This window comes from Oncorhynchus nerka, linkage group LG15 (genome assembly GCF_034236695.1).
Source record: "Oncorhynchus nerka isolate Pitt River linkage group LG15, Oner_Uvic_2.0, whole genome shotgun sequence".
Classification (NCBI taxonomy): Eukaryota; Metazoa; Chordata; class Actinopteri; order Salmoniformes; family Salmonidae; genus Oncorhynchus; species Oncorhynchus nerka.
Window position 1 is genome coordinate 75,924,305 of NC_088410.1, and position 20,071 is coordinate 75,944,375.

At 41.5% G+C, this 20,071-nt stretch overlaps 1 protein-coding gene across 2 annotated transcripts; it reads left to right on the forward strand.

Moving 5' to 3' along the window:
- The first annotated feature begins 676 nt into the window (after nt 1–676).
- Nucleotides 677–19,573, forward strand: nampt2 (nicotinamide phosphoribosyltransferase 2). Of its 2 annotated transcripts, none has more exons than XM_029683582.2 (11): nt 677–912; nt 4,227–4,365; nt 6,935–7,038; nt 7,202–7,330; nt 7,947–8,105; nt 10,794–10,924; nt 11,106–11,331; nt 13,461–13,580; nt 14,719–14,859; nt 17,716–17,841; nt 18,005–19,573. In XM_029683582.2, the coding sequence occupies exons 1-11, from the start codon at nt 865–867 to the stop codon at nt 18,176–18,178; spliced, it is 1,497 nt and encodes a 498-aa protein (XP_029539442.1). In that variant the 5' UTR covers nt 677–864; the 3' UTR covers nt 18,179–19,573. The 2 variants fall into 2 exon arrangements, with proteins under 2 accessions (XP_029539442.1, XP_029539443.1); XM_029683583.2 differs by lacking the exon at nt 677–912 and adding an exon at nt 2,117–2,222.
- The last annotated feature ends 498 nt before the right edge of the window (nt 19,574–20,071 follow it).

Consider the following 20,071-nt stretch of genomic DNA (forward strand, 5'->3'; position numbering starts at 1 on the left):
ACTACATGACCAAAAGTATGTGGACACCTGCTTGTCGAACATCTCATTCCAAAATCATGGGCAGTAATATGGAGTTGGTCCCCCTTTTTATATCAGCCTCCACTCTTTTGGGAAGGCTTTCCACTGGAACATTGCTGCGGGGACTTCCATTCAGCCACAAGTGCATTAGTGAGGTCAGGCTATAAGGCATGTCCTTATAGCCTTTTCCACGTTTGGAAAGTGGTTTGTTTTGCAATCGTTTATGAACATTTGCAATCCCATCTGTACCTAGTGGCAATATCAGAACTTTTGACAAGGTAGCCACTCACTAGGCCAGTCGTTCCCAACCTTTTTCGGTTACCTTACCTCCAACTGAATTTTGCTCTGACCAGAGTACCCTTAAAACTATTCCCTCATATGTATTTTACCATGTAACCATATAGACTCATGAGTCTTCTCATGTCCCCCAGGTTGGAAACCACTGTACTAGGCCTATAAATCAGAAACTTAGCACCATTCCCTTAAGTCAATGCTTTCCGGGAAAGTGAAACTTTCAGGCAAGTGATAACCAGCACAGTGCTGAAATGAAACTTGTAAAACAGAGTGACCACGCCTCTTCCGTGCATGAGAATATCAGAGGGGGAGCATCGACTACGTGCTTTCTGACATGCATGTTTTCAAATCCGCCCCCTCAACCCAACCCCGGAATTCTCCTTCTCTGGGCGGTCAGTTTCAGGGACGGGCTAATTTCACTACTGGAAAGACGTAACACAGGAACAACAGAGGAATAACAAAGTACGGCTATCTCCGCCCTAGTCAGCTTTCGATTTTGATAAATAGCAACGAAGTAGAGCACAGTCGCATTCATCTCGTTCAATCATAACCATGGCAGCCCAGGATTTTAATATTTTACTGGCGACAGATTCATACAAGGTGAGTGTCATGATCGCCACTAACTAGAAGTTACTTACTTTCAGCAGTAGCATTATCATGTTACCAATACGATACGCGTCGCAAGCTGAAGCTGGCAACATTTTAGCATTTGCATCAGTTATATTCTTCCTTCCCAGAAATGGTTGACGAAATGTTGTGGAAGTGCGCCTGGCTAAGCTGACATTCACTCGAGGGGACCTTATTTCAAGAACCAGTATTAAGAAACTAACGTTACATTATATACAGAAAATGCCACGAATCTAGCTACATAAATCAAACCGAAATAATGCAAAGTAACTAGCAAAATTATTAAGACCATGGCTGGTGTGCCGCCCTCAATCGTTATTTCTAATTTTAACAACTCTCATACTGAATAGCCTAGCAATTTGACGCCTGACAAATACATGACCAATAGAGGTCAAAACGTAGCCTGGCTAGCTAGCTACCTATGTGGAATCAACAACAATATCTGACAGTTAACGCTAAATAAAGGTGAAATGCTAACTAGTTTATATGATGTTTTGCTAGCCCTAACTTAATACTAGCCCCATTTGCTAAAAGCTAGTTTGGTACTAATTGTCTACAGATGATTTTTGGGGGGCATACTTGCATGTATTCAACTTTTTCTCAAGCCTAGCTAGGTAACTACCTCTTGAGTGCACACGGCCAAACTTTACCAGAGGGCAATAGCCCGGTTCAATAAATGTCACTACTAAATGGCAAGGGTCCGCGTGATGACTTCAAGTTTGTAGCGACCCCCCAACTAATCAGTCAGTAAAAGTGTCAGTCTTAATCCTTTTAGACCAACGTTTCCCAAACGTGGTCCTAGTTTTACACAGTTGATTCACTACACAGCTGATTCAAATAATTCAAGCTTGATGATTAGTTGATTATTTGAATCAGCTGAGTAGTGTTGGGGCAAAAACCAAAACGTGCACTCCTTGGGATCCCGAGGACCGAGTTTGGGAGACGCTGCTACAGACCAGTGTTTCCCTGTCCTCGAGTATCCCCGACAGTACATATTTTTGTTGTGGCACCTGACAAGAACACCAGATTATACTTGTCAACTAATAATCAAGCCCTTGACAAGTAAGCATTGCACTGTAAGGTCTACACCTGTAGTATTCTGCAGCATGTGACAAATAACATTTGATTATGAATCCAATGTTTCTGTCCAGGGCTACAACAAAAGGGCTACAACAAAAATGTGTGCTGTTGAGGGGGTACTTAAGGACTGGATTTGGGAAACACTGCTATAGACCATTGATTTCTATCTCTAGCCTAAGGATCAGTCATGGCTTTGCCACTAGGTAAGCCTATTATTTTATTGATTTCATACCGATCAGAACACAGTGTTGTAATTCCTACCGAATGTAGATATGTTGTAAATTGAATGGAGGAAGACAATAGGCATAACTGTAGCATACTGAATGAGTGTTTGAACCTGAAGTAGGTTCCAGTACTGTATTATATTTAGGTGCAGGAGTTCCATAATAGTTTGTGCTAATATTTTATAAAAGGAACAGGAGCTCAAGCAGTCGAACATGTGAGGTTCCGGTACTCTGCTACGGTGAGCTCTTGCCAAAGTCAAGCACTGTGCATGGCACCCTTTTTTTTCTCCAGTTACAACCCAGTTGTCTCCAGGGCCTGGTTTGCTTCGCACATTGCCTAGTCATGGCATGTATACCTACATTATGTCATTCGTAGGCTCATGATATAAATGATCCCTCTTACATAAGTGGAGGTCCACAGTTGGGTGGATGGTGATGCCAGTCAGACAGTCACAAGGTATGCATATGAATGGTATGTGTTTTGTGTTCCTCTGAAATCCTTATTAGGTTTGTTATGTATACCTATCTGGCATATTGCCATGTTCCATCCTTCAGTACAGCACCTGGAAAGGTAGTCAGTAGTCACACATTTATATTTATTGATTAGATGTGGTCAAGGGGATGATCTTACTGTATGTAGGCATAGCCCTTGTACAATCCCTTCTGAGAATCCTGAATCTGTGCATCATGAGACTGTCGAGGTGAATATGATACGCTAAATATCTTTATGGATATCCCCCAAATCTGAACAATGGTTACATATACAACAACCTTCAACAACCTTCCATAACAGCATACAATCCTGGTTAGCCATCCTCTTGCTGTCTTCTCCCATCAATGGCTCACTCTGTTGTTGCATAATCATGTTTATGCTTTCGCTTACTTTTGGTTGACTTTGTGGTCCTTCTTTTGTGTGAACATTGAGGGCCCAGATTGACTTATGTTTTCACTGTGAAAACTAACATCACCTGTTAACCTTTCCTAAACACCATCTCACCCATTATGGGAAGATGAAGGCAACAGCGCAACATATGGGCATCTCAAGTTTTTTTTTCTCTATTTGTCCCTGGTTGTGATGACTCCCATTCCTCCAGACCTGACACTCCCAGAATTCCAGTCATGTGACATGTAATAACGTCTGATGCACTGGCACTCACTACAGCCTCAGCTGGAATGTTTGCAAAACATCTGATTTGTTATTGCTAAGATCATGAGCCAAAACCTTATGACTTCAAGATCAGCATCAAGGGGAAAGGAGATTCTGAGAGGTAGGGTGAGTGAGAAGTAGAGGGGAGAAAGGGCAGCTTGGAAAAAGATGGCGCTAATATTGCTCACCCCTGCCTCTTTGCGCAAATTGTACATTTCCAAGTGAAGGGTAGTTGCTCTCAATTATTGAATTTCTGACCCTGTGCTCACAAAGGCCGACCTGTGTTTTGAACTGGAATGAGGAGAGCACCCCCACCCACTGGAGCTCATGTTTGGCAGAGAGAGATGTGGTACTGTACAAAGCATCACGTTGCACACTAAGCTCTTCACTTAGCCTAACTTGGGGTCTTTTTTTGCATTCGCTCCACTTTCCCTCTTGGCACATTCGGGGTGAACCCTTTGAAAATAAAACTCAGAAATAATGCTGTTTTTATGTGCACTAATCAGTTGGAATGATGTATACGATACAAAACAGGTAATTCTCTAAATGTATAAGAGAAGTGCTTAGAACATCTTCCGGTGTATTAAGGTTCATTCTTAAGCTCTGAAACAAACAGCTTTGAGATTAATTGCAGTTTGTGATCTAATTTTTCAGGACTAAGCTCTCGTAGGAACATGAAATGTACCTTTCTCATCATGGGCCTACACCTCATCTCTTCACTGGCTTGGCTTATTATGTCGTTAATAACATGACCTCTTGATTCCAGTTAGTTTGTCTTTTCCCTTGACTCCCTTAGCCTTGTAGCCTATTTGAACTGAAATTCTCCTCTTCCACAGATCACACACTACAAGCAGTACCCTCCCAATGTCAGCAAGGTCTACTCCTACTTTGAGTGCCGCCGCAAAAAGGGGGGCACCCAGTTCAGTGAGATTGTGTTTTTTGGCCTTCAGTACCTCCTGAAGAAGTATCTTTCAGGTATGTCCATTTTGCCTGTACGAGAGATTGACCGATTTATGATATTTCAACGCCGATACCGATTTATTGGAGGACCAAAATAAAGTAGATTTTTATATATATATATTTGTAATCATGGCAATTACAACAATACTGAATGAACAATGAACACTTATTTTAACTTAATATAATACATCAATAAAATCAATTTAGTCTCAAATAAATAATGAAACATGTTCAATTTGGTTTAAATAATGCAAAAACAAAGTGTTGGAGAAGAAAGTAAAAGTGCAAAATGTGCCGTGTGAAAAAGCTAACGTTTAAGTTTCTTGCTCAGAACATGAGAACATATGAAATCTCGTGGCTCCTTTAAATATGAGTCTTCAATATTCCCACATAAGAAGTTTTAGGTTGGAGTTATTATAGGACTATTTCTCTCTATACCATTTGTATTTCATATACCTTTTGATTATTGGATGTTCTAATAGGTACTTTAGTATTGCCAGCCTAATCTTGGGAGTTGATAGGCTTGAAGTCATAAACAGCGCAAGGCTTGAAGCATTGCGAAGAGCTGCTGGCAAACGCAGGAAAGTGCTGTTTGAATGAATGCTTACGAGCCTGCTGCTGCCTACCATCGCTCAGTCAGATTGCTCTATCAAATCATAGACTTAATTATAATATAATAACACACAGAAATACAAGCCTTAGGTCATTAATATGGTCAAATCCGGAAACTATAATTTTGAAAACAAAACGTTTATTCTTTCAGTGAAATACAGAACCATTACGTATTTTATCTAACGGGTGGTATCCATAAGTCTTGCTGTTACAGTTATATTGCTGTTACATTGCACAACCTTCAGTGTTATGTCATAATTATGTAAAATTCTGGCAAATTAGTTCGCAATGAGCCAGGCGGCCCAAACTGTTGCATATATCCTGACTCTGTGTGCAATGAATGCAAGAGAAGTGACACAATTTCCCTAGTTAATATTGCCTGCTAACATTAATTTATTTTAACTAAATGTGCAGGTTTAAAAAAAATATACATCTGTTTATTGGTTTTAAGAAAGGCATTGATGTTTATGGTTAGGTTCATTCGTGCAACGATTGTGCTTTTGTTAAATCATCCCCCGTTTGGCGAAGTTGTCTGTCTTTGTTAGAAATGGTCTTCACACAGTTTGCAACGAGCCAGGCAGCCCAAACTGCTGCATATACCCTAACTCTGTTGCACACAACGCAAGAGAAGTGACACAATTTCCCTAGTTTAAAGAAATCCATGTTAGCAGGCAATATTAACTAAATATGCAGGTTTAAAAATATATACTTGTGTATTGATTTTAAGAAAGGTATTGATGTTTAGGTACACTGGTGCAACGACAGTGCTTTTTTCCGCGAATGCGCTTGTTAAATCTCCCGTTTGGCGAAATAGGCTGTGATTCAGTGATAAATTAACAGGCACCGCATCGATTATATGCAACACAAGACAAGCTAGATAAACTAGTAATATCATCAACCATGTGTATTTAACTAGTGATTGTTAAGATAAGTTTAATGCTAGCTAGCACCTTACCGTGGCTCCTTGCTGCACTCGCATAACAGGCAGTCAGCCTGCCACGCAGTCTCCTCATGGAGTGCAATGTAATCGGCCATAATCGGTGTCCAAAAATGCTCATTACAGATTTGTTATGAAAACATGAAATCGGCCCTAATTAATCGGCCATTCCGATTAATCGGTCGACCTCTAGTCTGGACTATAACCTTGTAAGGAAATTCCACTTGCTTCTTTCATCTCCATTCTTTTAGAGTTCCATTCTTGAGTTTCTTCCTTCTCATTGTAGTCTGTTCTAGGCTAGTCAGTGTTTAGAGGTCACCTCAGCCCACACACTGATGTGACTCCGTGGTACGTCGCAGTCATATGTTCTATTTACCAACAGTATTGTCCTTTGTCACATGATGTGCATGTATGACCCACTAAGTCACTTGGTGAAGGTTATTGAAAAACTTCCAAAACAAACCACAGATTACAGAAGATTTCATACACTCAACCTCAATGGAACATTTGCAAATTCAATCAAATGGCCACATCCATGCAACTATGACAGCCTAGATAAAGTATGTTTAAAAATAAATAAAAAGGACCAACTTCAACTCATCTAATTTTAGGGTCTCCAGACATGGCAGTCGGCAGTGTTTGTATCTGGTCCCATATGCAGTCATGTGTGGAATGTGTGAACAGTGACCTATCACCCCTGAGAGGACCACTGAGGGGTTTGTTTCTGACTGCTGAGATCCTCCTCCAGGCTAGGGTTTCACTCCTCTATCCAATCAGAGAGTCTCCTCCAGCCATACTAGTCAACCATTCTCCACCCCTGACTGTGTTTCTGTGGCACTTGATCACCCATTGACACTCAATTTTGACTGAATGAAAGGGAATTGCAGTAAGTGGGGGTGGGACAGATCTACTTTTACACTGATAGTTCAAATGTTGCCTGACAAATGTGGGCTAGTGAGTTTTTGGTTTGTTTGTTTCTGTCTGTGTTCATTTTGATTCATGAATTACTTTTTCCCCATTGTCTCCCCTAATCAGGACGAGTCATCACTGAGGAGAAGATTCAGGAAGCCAAAGTCTTTTACCAGATGCACTTTAGACAGACTGTGTTTGATGAGGAAGGCTGGAGGAAAGTGCTGGAGGTAAGTGGGATGTCTCAATCAAAGACTAGACACACTCATTTTAGCTTTTCAATGAAGTCTATTTTATTGATGCAGTCTCAACTGTTAGGCTGCTCGCTGTAAGATGTTCATATGAACACACACACACCGAAGTTGATTGTAGATTTTGATGCTGTTTCATCAGAAGTATGATGGCCGTCTCCCAATTCGAATCAAAGCGGTTCCTGAGGGGAAGATCATTCCCAGAGGAAACGTCCTCTTCACAGTAGAAAACACAGACCCAGATTTCTTCTGGCTCACCAACTATATTGAGGTAATTCTCTTAATTTCCCCCTTAGTATCCCTTTCATTGTCATTTTGTTGTACTTCCTTTCTCTAATACAGCATACGTTTCTACATTTCTAACTCCATCACTCCAGTGTCCCTGCATATATGGTAATGAAACTGACCCTGTATATAGTATGCTTAAAGTTACTTACTTTTTGTGTTCTTCATATTTCTTATTTCTCGTGTTTTTATTCTATTCTTGTATTGCATTGTGGTGCATTTGACATTAAATCTGAACTTTATTCCTTGTTATTTATCTTATTTTTTATTTTTTTTAATCTCTCTGTTTTGTTGGGGACAATGTCATGAGGTCAAAGAAACCATTGTAATTCCCCTAATCAGGTCAATGAGGATGTTTTTACCCAGTCACTCTGGACTTTTTTCTGTTCAGGGGATAGCTTAGCCTGCCGGCACTGAGCCCAACACCAGCCACAGCTTTTGCTATCCAGCCCCCACCCATTTCTACTTCCCTTCCAGCACCAATGGCACAGCCACGTCTCATTGTCATGGTTTTAGAAGTCGTCTCTGAACAAAATCAACTTCTTCTCAAATCAAATGGTGTTTTAGCGATCTCGGTCTGTGTTTCTCTTTTTCTCTCACAGACCATGCTGGTCCAGATGTGGTATCCCATTAGTGTGGCGACCATCTCCCGGGAGTTTAAGAAGATCCTGGCCAAGCACCTGAAGGCCACATCAGGCAGTCTGGAGGGCCTGGACTTCAAACTGCATGACTTTGGCTACAGAGGGGTTTCCTCGCAGGAGGTAAGACCCATGGCAAGCCCAGCCAGAAGAGGACTGGTCACACCTCTGAGCCTGGTTTCTTTCTAGGTTTCTGCCTTCTTGGGAGTTTGGGGCTGGGCATCTGTAAAGCACTTTGACAATTTCTGATGTACAACAAAAAAGGCTTTCTAAAATAGATTTGATGAAGAGCAACAGCCTAGCATTAAAATATGCATATACAATGAAAAAAAATATATAAATGCAACAATTTCAAAAATGTTACAGTTCATATAAGGAAATCATTAATTGGGCCCTAATCTATGGATTTCACATGACTGGGAATACAGATATTTATCTGTTGGTCACCGATACCTTTAAAAAAGGTAGGAATGTGGATCAGAAAACCAGTCAGTATCTGGGGTGACCACCATTTGCCTCATGTAGTGCGTCACATCTCCTTTTCTTCGTTGATTGTGGAATGTTGTCCCACTCCTCTTCAATAGCTGTGCTAAGTTGTTGGATATTGGCAGGAACTGTAACATGCCGTTGTACACGTCGATCCAGAGCATCCCAAACATGCTCAATGGGTAACATGTCTGGTGAGTGGAAGAACTGGGACATGTTCAGCTTCCAGTAATTGTGTACAGATCCTTGCGGCGACATGGCCATGCATTTTCATGCTGAAACATGAGGTGATGGCGGCGGATGATTCACATGACAATGGGCCTCAGGATCTCACATTTACATTTACATTTAAGTCATTTAGCAGACGCTCTTATCCAGAGCGACTTACAAATTGGTGCTTTCACCTTATGACATCCAGTGGAACAGCCACTTTACAATAGTGCATCTAAGTCTTTTAAGGGAGGGGGGTGAGAAGGATTACTTTATCCTATCCTAGGTATTCCTTAAAGAGGTGGGGTTTCAGGTGTCTCCGGAAGGTGGTGATTGACTCCGCTGTCCTGGCGTCGTGAGGGAGTTTGTTCCACCATTGGGGGGCCAGAGCAGCGAACAGTTTTGACTGGGCTGAGCGGGAACTGTACTTCCTCAGTGGTAGGGAGGCGAGCAGGCCAGAGGTGGATGAACGCAGTGCCCTTGTTTGGGTGTAGGGCCTGATCAGAGCCTGGAGGTACTGAGGTGCCGTTCCCCTCACAGCTCCGTAGGCAAGCACCATGGTCTTGTAGCGGATGCGAGCTTCAACTGGAAGCCAGTGGAGGGAGCGGAGGAGCGGGGTGACGTGAGAGAACTTGGGAAGGTTGAACACCAGACGGGCTGCGGCGTTCTGGATGAGTTGTAGGGGTTTAATGGCACAGGCAGGGAGCCCAGCCAACAGCGAGTTGCAGTAATCCAGACGGGAGATGACAAGTGCCTGGATTAGGACCTGCGCCGCTTCCTGTGTGAGGCAGGGTCGTACTCTGCGGATGTTGTAGAGCATGAACCTACAGGAACGGGCCACCGCCTTGATGTTAGTTGAGAACGACAGGGTGTTGTCCAGGATCACGCCAAGGTTCTTAGCGCTCTGGGAGGAGGACACGATGGAGTTGTCAACCGTGATGGCGAGATCATGGAACGGGCAGTCCTTCCCCGGGAGGAAGAGCAGCTCCGTCTTGCCGAGGTTCAGCTTGAGGTGGTGATCCGTCATCCACACTGATATGTCTGCCAGACATGCAGAGATGTGATTCGCCACCTGGTCATCATCTCGTCATGGTATCTCTGTGCATTCAAATTGCCATCCCTAAATCGTAATTGTGTTCGTTGTGTGTAGTTTATGCCTGCCCATACCCGTGGTCTGCGGTTGTGAGGGTGGTTGGACATACTGCAAAGTTCTCAAAAACGATGTTGGAGACGGCTTACGGTAGAGAAATTAACATTCAACTCTCTGGAACTGCAGTCAGCATGCCAATTGCACGCTCCCTCAACTTGAGACATTTGCGGCATTGTGTTATGAGACAACTGTACATTTTAGTGGCCTTTTATAGTCCTCTGCACAAGGTGCACCTGTGTAATTATCATGCTGTTTAATCAGCTTCTTGATATGCCACACCTGTCAGGTGGATGGATTATATTGGCAAACGAGAAATGCATATGGGAAATTTATTCTTTTTTTTTCAGCTCATGGAACCAACACTTTACATGTTGCATTTATATTTTTGTTCAGTGTAGTTCCATTTACAGCATTTCGACCAGTTTCTGTTAATTCTGGTTATAGTCACAGTAATGGTCCAGCGAGGCCTAAAGACTCTGTCTCTCCTTTGAATACCAATGAGCATAGTCAGCAATAATCTGCTACAAGAAATATCTTCATAGTAGGAAGGACATATCAAGCTATACTTCAATGATTTTACTGAGTTACAGTTCACATAAGGGAACTGGAAATAAATTAATGGAAATAAATGAATTAGGCCCTAATCAATGGATTTTGCATGACTGGGCAGAGGCGCAGCCATGGGTGGGCATAGGTGTTTATATTTTTGTTCAGTATAGTTTGAGATGTCCCTCCCACTATGAAGATATTTATTGTAGCAGATTATTGCTGACTATGTTCTGGAGCATTACTGTGACTATAAGCAGAATGAACAGAAACTGGTCAAAATGCTGTTCTCAAGGATGATGCTTAGGTAACGGGAAAGGGGCTGGGGATTTGGAGCAGACTTTTTCTTTCAATTGCACACTTCTGTCTGTGTGACAATTTGAAACTGATGATTTTCCCTCCTTCTTTATCCCTATCAGTCTGCGGCATTAGGCGGGGCGGCCCACCTGGTGAATTTCTGCAGTACAGACACTGTAGCAGGGCTACTGATGGCCCAGCGATACTACGGCTGCCCCATGGCAGGCTTCTCTATGCCTGCAGCAGAGCATAGGTAAGACTCATGCTCACATACACACTCACTCACATATTCCCTTTCACATGTAGCATCACACATTTTTGCTTTGTGGTTTTTGACTTGTACAGCAAACATGCAGCCCTGGGTGTAGGGATAAGAGGTTCAGTCCAGCAGACTGAATCTGTTTCTTAAAACCAATTTCATCTTCTCCCTGTAGTACGATCATCTCGTGGGGGCGGAGCAGGGAGAAGGAGGCCTTCGAGAGCATGCTGGACCAGTTCCCGACAGGGCCGGTGTCAGTGGTCAGTGACAGCTACGACATCTTCAAGGCTTGTAGAAACATCTGGGGGGACAAGCTGAAGGAGCGCGTGATAGAGCGGAGCGAAGACTCCTGCTTGATCATCCGGCCTGACTCGGGAGACCCCGCAGAGACCCTCATCGAGGTGGGGAAACACACACACCTACCTTCCTTTTGGGATCCCTCATAGTCAAGTATGATCTCACTACAAGTATCACAGGTCTGGGTTGTGGTGTGGGTCTGGCTGGCCATACACAAGGTACATACAGCTGAGGTCGGAAGTTTACGTACACCTTAGCCAAATACATTTAAACTCAGTTTTTCACAATTCCTGACATTTCATTCTAGTAAAAACTCACTGTCTTAGGTCAGTTACGATCACCACTTTATTTTAAAAATGTGAAATGTCAAAATAATAGTTGAAAGAATGATTTATTTCAGCTTTTATTTCTTTCATCACATTCCCAGTGAGTCAGAAGTTTACATACACTCAATTGGTATTTGGTAGCATTGCCTTTAAATTGTTTAACTTGGGTCAAATGTAAAAGGTAGCTTTCCACACGCTTCCCACAATAATTTGGGGGAATTGTGGCCCATTCCTCCCGACAGAGCTGGTTTAACTGAGTCAGGTTTGTAGTCCTCCTTGTTCGCATACGCTTTTTTTTTTTTTTTTCAGTTCTGCCCACATTTTTCTATAGGATTGACGTCAGAGCTTTATGATGGCCACTCTAATAACTTGACTTTGTTGTCCTTTAAGCCATTATGCCACAATTTTGTCCATTTGGAAGACCCATCTACTAGGATTCATCTTTTGCATTGTTCAACAAAGTGCCTGAAAGAAATCACATGACGTTTGTTCACTTGAAGTGATTTACCTGAGAAAGTGGAACATGGGTTCCAAGCTTTAACATCCTGACTGATGTCTTGATGTTGCTTCAATATATCCATATAATTTTCCTCCCTCATGATGCCATCTATTTTGTGAAGTGCGCCAGTCCCTCCTGCAGCAAAGCACCCCCACAACATGATGCTGCCACCCCCGTGCTTCACGGTTGGGATGGTGTTCTTCGGCTTGCAAGCTTCCCCCTTTTTCCTCCAAACATAACGATGGTCGTTATGGCCAAACAGTTCTATTTTTGTTTCATCAGACCAGAGGACATTTCTCCAAAAAGTATTATCTTTGTCCCCATGTGCAGTTGCAAACCATAGTCTTGCTTTTTTTTTATGGCTGTTTTGGAGCAGTGGCTTCCTTGCTGAGCGGCCTTTCAGGTTATGTCTATATAGGACTCGTTTTACTGTGGATATAGATACTTTTGTACCTGTTTCCTCCAGCATCTTCACAAGGTCCTTTGCTTTTGTTCTGGGATTGATTTTCACTTTTTGCACCAAAGTACGTTCATCTCTAGGAGACGGTATGACGGCTGCGTGGTCACATGGTGTTTATACTTGCGTATTATTGTTTGTTCAGATGAACGTGGTACCTTCAGGCATTTGGAAATTGCTCCCAAGGATGAACCAGACTTGTGGAGGTCTACAATTTTTTTCTGAAGTCTTGGCTGATTTCTTTTGATTTTCCCATGATGTCAAGTAAAGAGGCACTGAGTTTGAAGGTAGGCTTTGAAATACATCCTCAGGTAGACCTCCAATTGACACAAATGATGTCAATTAGCCTATCAGAAGCTTCTAAAGCCATGACATAATTGCCTGGAATTTTCCAAGCTATTTAAAGGCACAGTCAACTTAGTGTATGTAAACTTCTGACCCAATAGAATTGTGATACAGTTCATGAATCTGTTTGAAAAATGACGTGTGTCATGCAGAAAGTAGATGTTAAACTATAGTTTTGGCAAGTCGGTTAGGACAAGAAATTTGTTGAATGGTTGAAAAACTAGTTTTAATAACTCCAACCTAAGTGTATGTAAACTTCTGACTTCCACTAGTTAATTTCCAGTTTCCATCCAAGTTCATCCAAAGTCTACTTCTCTTGACAATGGGTCTACTGCAAGGAATGTTTTTTGAAAAGAGCAGTTTTAAGTTGCTCTTGGCTGTTTTATTGTTTCTAAGACAAACTTGCGTTCTTGTTCAGATTGGATTTCAGGTTCCATAGTGTCACCCTTGGGCCCTACATACTTGGTGTGCTCTATACACTTAGCTCTTATTGATTCCCTTCGAAATGTCACTTGTCTGTGTGGGGGTTTCAGTTGCCTATTATTGTCTCTTCGATTCAAGTTTCAAAGTTTGGATGCAGTACCTGACTACCTATTCCCTCCCCAGGTGATAAAGATTTTGGAGGAGTGCTTTGGTTGCTCTCTGAACTCTCAAGGCTTCAAGGTGCTGCCATCTTACCTGCGTATCATCCAGGGCGACGGCATTGATCTCAACTCAGTGGATGAGGTAAGAAAATAATTTACACACACCGCCCACGAACACCCCTCTGGATATACCCTTATTGCATATACCACATTGTTTAACCTCTTGCTTCTACTTGAGACGCTTGCGTCCCAACTAGAGCTCTGGAAATGCAAATGCGCTACGCTAAATGCTAATAGTATTAGTTAAAACTCAAACGTTCATTAAAATACACATGCAGGGTATCGAATTAAAGCTACACTCGTTGTGAATCCAGGCAACAAGTCAGATTTTTAAAATTCTTTTCTGCGAAAGCATGAGAAGCTATTATCTGATAGCATGCACCAATACACTACAACACAAAAGCCACGCAGGGGACGTAAACAAAATAATTAGCATTTCGGCGTTACACAAACCGCACAATAAAATAGAAAACAGTCATTACCTTTCACCATCTTCTTTGTTGGCACTCCTAGATGTCCCATAAACACTATTGGGTCTTTATTTCGATTAAATCGGTCCATATAAAGCCAAGATATCGTTATATGTAGACTGTGTGATAAACGAAAAAAACAGCGTTTTCAAAACGTAACGTCATTTTTTAAAATTCAAAAAGTCGACGATAAACTTTCACAAAAGAAATACGTTTGTAATGCAACTTTAGGTATTAGTAAACGTTAATAAGCGATAAAATTCATCAGGAGGCGATGTAAAAATCATTAGCTGTCTTGGAAAAAATTTCAGGAGAGAGCTCTTCCAAATGATCTGGGCGGAGACTGGAGGTAAGTGGTTCCCCTGATTCGGTTCAACCAAGAATCAAAGCTGAATCAATTCACAAGACTCTAGACAACATGGGGATGCTGTGGGAGTTGAAACCTCTGTCTTATGTAATTCGGCTCACTGTGAACAATTGCTGGAAGTGGCGCAAGGATATTTATTTCCATTTTCTGTGATCAGGTTTTCCTGCGCTTTCCGATGTAACGCACGTTATGTTATAGCCACAGTCGTGATTTAACCAGTTTTAGAAACGTCCGAGTGTTTTCTATCCACACATTCTAACCATATGAACGTACTATATTCCTGGCATGAGTAGCAGGGCGCTGAAATGTTGCGCGATTTTTAACAGAATGTTCAAAAAAGTAGAGGGTAGAAGCAACAGGTTAACTGCCATCTCTGCCTGTAGATCCTGGAGAAGTTGAGTGACGAAGGCTGGAGTGCTGAGAACGTGTTCTTTGGCTGTGGGAGCGCCCTCCTTCAGAAGCTCAACAGAGACACACTCAACTGTGCCTTCAAATGCAGCTATGTGGAGATCAATGGGAAGGGGGTACGTTACTCACTTATTTACTTTCATACAGTGCCTTCAGAAAGTATTCATACCCCTTGACTTATTCTACATTTTGTTGTTACAGCCTGAATTTGCACATTATTCTTCAAGCTCTGACCGACATTTTCAAGTCTTGCCATACAGTTTAAAGCCAATTTAAGTCAAAACTGTAACTAGGCCACTCAGGAATGTCATCTTGGTAAGCAACTATAGTGTTTATTTGGCCTTGTGTTTTAGGTTATTGTCCTGCTGAAAGGTGAATTTGTCTCCCAATGTCTGTTGGAAAGCAGACTGAACCAGGTTTTCCTCTAGGATTTTGCCTGTGTTTAGCACTATTTTATTTGTATCCTAAAAAACTCCTTAGTCTTGCCGATGACAAGCTTACCAATAACATGTGCATGCTTCCTTCTTTTCAGTCTGTCATGTTGTTGAGCCATCCTCAGTTGTCTCCTATCACAGCCATTAAATGCTGGAACTGTTTTAAAGCCACCGTTGGCCTCGATGTTAAATCCGGGAGCGGTTTCCTTCCTCTCCAACAACTGAGTTAAGAAGGACGTCTTTATCTGTGTAGTGACTGGGTGTATAGATCAAATCAAACTTTATTTGTCACATGCGCCGAATACAAAGTTGTGTAGACTTTACCATGAAATGTTTACTTACAAGTCCTTAACCAACAGTGCAGTTCAAGAAGGGTTAAGAAAATATTTACCAAGTAGACTAAAATAAAAAGTAATAATAAAAAGTAACACTAACGAGCTATATACAGGGGGCACCGGTACTGAGTCAGTGTGCGGGGATACAGGTTAGTTGAGGTAATTTGTACACGTAGGTACGGGTGAAGTGACTGCATAGATAATAAGCAGTGAGTAGTTGCAGCATTGTACAAAAGGGGGGTATATGTAAATTGTCTGGTGGTGATTTTACTAATTGTTCAGCAGTCTAATTGCACAATGAGTACTTGTCTCTCAAATACATGATTACAGTTGTTGATAAACTAGCTAGCAAATGTTTAGCCATATTAGCACTGCCATGAAATGAGTCAAAACAAGACATGGTATCATGAACAAGGTGGAACGAGCTGAAACAAGCCACTTATGATTCCCCACATGGCGGTTTCTTGTCTTTCTTGCTAGCTAAATGGCCATCCAGAATCACAACACGCTGACTTCTGCCCCATGGAACCGTGCACATCGTTTTAGTGACGTTGTTAGTTAACCCATCTATTAGATACACCATCCAAAGTGTAATTAAAAACTTCACCATGCTCAAAGGGATATGGTCTGCGTTTTTTATTTTTACCCATCTACCACTAACTACCCTGCTTTGGATAACCTCCCCAGTAGCAGTGCGTGGGTAAAATCACTTGAGCAAGTGCAACCAGTAAAACATCCATATTACAACCTATGCTGTGAAAATTGAAATTTTTGCTCTATAAACCTATTTGTTCATATTCCACTGTGATATATACAATAAGGCCGTGACAACAAAGTGTCCAGACAGTGGCAAAATAAATTCAACGACACATACTTGTGTTTTAATCACAAAACCAGAGAGCAACATCTGTCCACAAAGCAAATATTACACGTAACAAACACTTATATGACCTGCAACATGGTCAAGCAAGTTAATGTTTTTGACAGTTTACTAAACAACTACTGATTTTAGAACCACGGCGTTACCTCAGGTCAGCACAAAGACCACAGGAGCACTGCCTCCTCTATTTCGGCACCATTCCAACTTAAACATTTAAAAATCGTCAAATTAATTAACAAGGCTTGCTTAGTTTAATACACTGAAAACTAACTGCAAGATAGAAAAAACAATGTTGCTAAATATTGTGTGTTGTGAGCTAAACATGTTTTTTTTTTTACTCATCCTACTTGTAGACTAGTTGAACGCTGCACCAGGTCAACCCACAGTTCAATGCTAATTATTTTAATTGTTTTATCAAGGGAGGCCAAATGCTTGTTGGCATCAATCAATCAAATGCTACGGCCACATGTCATACTCTTTTGGTCCAGACCGCATAAGATACATGGGCTACACATACTGAGACAGAAGGGCACTGTTTCCCTCGCTCTGAATTTCTCTGGTGAGATTCAGCTACTTCCGAATTGAGAGAAAAAAGTCAGTCAAATAAGCCTGGCTTCCCTCGGCAACCATGAATACACGCCACTGAACCTTTGCGGTTGAATCTGTGTTTAAAATTCACTGCTCTACTAATAGACCTTACAGATAATTGTATGTGTGGGGTACAGAGATGAGGTAGTCATTTAAAAAAATCATGTTTAACACTTATTGAGTCCATGCAACTTATGTGACTTGTTAAGCACATTTTTTTTACTCCTGAACTATAGGCTTGTCATAACAACGGGGTTTAACTATTTATTGACTCAAGACATTTCAGGTTTTATTATTTTGTAAACATTTCTAAAATCATATTTCTAATTTGACATTATGTGGTATTGTGTCAGTGATGCAAAAACTCAATTTAATCAATTTTAATTTCGGGCTGTAACACAACAAAATGTGGAAAAGTTCAAGGGGTGTGAACACTGAAGTCACTAAGTGCTTGAATGAAGATGAAAAGCAGCCATTTTTACCCACTAAACCTTTCATTTGATCTAATATGGAATACCTCCTCATACCTCAATCACTCCTTTGTAGTGATTGTGGAATGCTCAAAGGAAACCTGTCCTGGGAATCAGTCTTTTTTGGAGAATGAGCTCAGTCACAACAACTGATTTTCTGTGTTTACAAACAACTCGCACAAATCAAAGAATTTAAGCGTTCAAAAGAGTTTGAACAAAGGTGATTTCAACATGTTTCCATCTGGTGTGTTTGTGTTTTGTCTAGATGGATGTGTACAAGCAGCCTGTGACCGACCCGTCCAAGGGGTCAAAGAGAGGTCTTCTGTCACTTAGGAGAAACTCTGATGACTACATTGAGACTGTGGAGCGAGGGGTGGGCAAGCCACAGGAGGTGAGGCCTTAAATAGGGGAAGATGTTTCACTTGGGAGGAATAGAGCACACATGCTCACCTCTGTGTGATTACTGTGTCAACAGTTTTTTTTAAGTCTACATTGTATAACACACGTTTCTTTCGCAGTCTCATGTTTCACTGACTCTGGTGTGTCTTTCTCAGGACATGCTGGTGATTGTGTTTGAGAATGGCTCCATCGTGCAGGAGTACACTCTGGAGGAGATCCGGAAGAATGCTCGGCTCCAAGAAGACTATATCGCCCCTTCCCAACACAACCAGGACGAGCCCAAGAGCCTGGAGCTACACCAGAAACACATAATGAACGGGGTGCATTAAGCAACCAACACACCCACCTGTAAAGCAATGCACTAACTGTCCGAAAACTGGAGGCATAACGTATAATGAACTGGGTTTACTCATTGCCAGAAGGCCTACTACAGTTCACCATTAGAGGAGTGCTCTGATTGTCAGCGAACATAAGAATGGTGTTATTGGAGCTGCACCATAAGCAAACTGTTTTTTTGGGGGATGCAGTAATCTTCAGCACACTAGAGTCACATAATGGACTACTGATCATCAACCTAAATGTAATTCCTTGTTCAACACTTCAGCCCATTGGACCAATGACTGACCTGCTGTCTCATGGTTTAGACCATGAGTCTTTGTTGTACTATATCGGGCATTTCATGGCAACACCTGTTGAGTGGAAGGCTTCATCTGATTAAGCTCTATAGCAGGCTTTGAAGAGCTGATATTACTGTTCTATTTCACTAGAGGTAGAGTTGGTTTTAGAATCCATTGATCCTTGTTTTTAGTCTGTTAAGCAGAATTTTTGTAGTACATTAACTGATTCTGTTTGACATTTTTTTGCCATGATAGCAATGCTGCACTTTGCAGAATCCTAACTTGACATCTTAATTTTTAACTCCGACTTTAGTATGTTGTCACTAGGACTGATGTGCATGTGTTGTATACATGCAAATGTAGTTATGCACGTGGGTCTCAAATTGGGATTCTGTAAGAGAAACGTGATGGGGTTTTTGTTCTAATTGATTGATATAACAGTGTGTTATACTATTTATGTTGACCATAAGCTTCCTAAGACTACATCAAAGACTATTGAAATGTATGGGCTCCAGACTTGTCTGACCTCGTACTTTTGTTCTCCTGCCTTTGGAACCATTGCCATTCGAATCAGTCATTTGGGTTTTGATTTTCCTTTCCATTTGAATCCCCATTATCTGTACAAATTCAGCTTGAAATGAAGTACTTTCTTTTGTGAATCGATTTGCTTCGGATGCCTTTAATTGTCTGTGATGTACATTAAATGCTGGTCTGCGTGACTGGTGCTGTCCCAGACTGCTGGTCTGTGTGACTGGTGCTGTCCCAGACTGCTCTTCAGTCTGGTGGAGACCCAGGTTAATTAATACCATGCTGTGGTTTAGAGCTTTTAACCATTTTCAGACCCATATTATTTGAAGCAAAAATAATTTTAGTGTTCTGATTAATTGGGCAAGAGCAATTGACCCTACCTCTTTTTCTATATAAATTATATTGTTACTGTCCATGAAGATTAATACTAATGGTATAATATTATTATTGTTATTGTGTAAATAACTTCAGAAAAGTGTGGTCTGCTTTAAGTTCATTAAATGTGACAGCATTAGTTTGTTTTTGAGTTTTACTAAATGTATATTGTATGACAAAAAATAAATATGCTCTTGACTAAAATGTTCTTGACTGAAAATGATTTAGTATTTTCTTCTGCCCTATGATATTGATCTTAAATAACACCGACCAAGTATTTCACCAGTTTACTGATGTTTGTTCCTTAAGGTTTCCACGATGTGAAAACTGGTAAATCATGTACAGTAATTACCTGACTAGTTATTTATTATTAGGAATGGTGCAGTAGTGGGCTGGATTCAAACCTACTATCTCGTGTCCACCAGATGCATTAAACGTTGCATTCCAGCGGAAGTCATTACATTTCAGTGGCGAGGCCCGTAACGCCTCGTTGGGGGTGTGGCACTAGGCTGCTGTGCATTCTGTGTACGGCATGCATTCAACGGATGTACACACAGACTCCAACTAGATAGCTTTTAATAGTTGAAAGCAAAGCACGTGGGTCAGGTATGGAAAATGCGGGCTAGACATCTGGCAAAATAAATATGCATAATCATCTGGTGGTCATTGGGCATGACTGTACAGTGAAGGCTGCAGCCCTAA

Coding starts and splice junctions, on each gene's coding strand:
- nampt2 (XM_029683582.2), top strand. CDS start 865: ATGGCAGCCCAGGATTTTAATATTTTACTGGCGACAGATTCATACAAG. Junction 7,039..7,201: donor GCTGGAGGAAAGTGCTGGAG/GTAAGTGGGATG, acceptor CTGTTTCATCAG/AAGTATGATGGCCGTCTCCC. Junction 13,581..14,718: donor ATCTCAACTCAGTGGATGAG/GTAAGAAAATAA, acceptor CTCTGCCTGTAG/ATCCTGGAGAAGTTGAGTGA.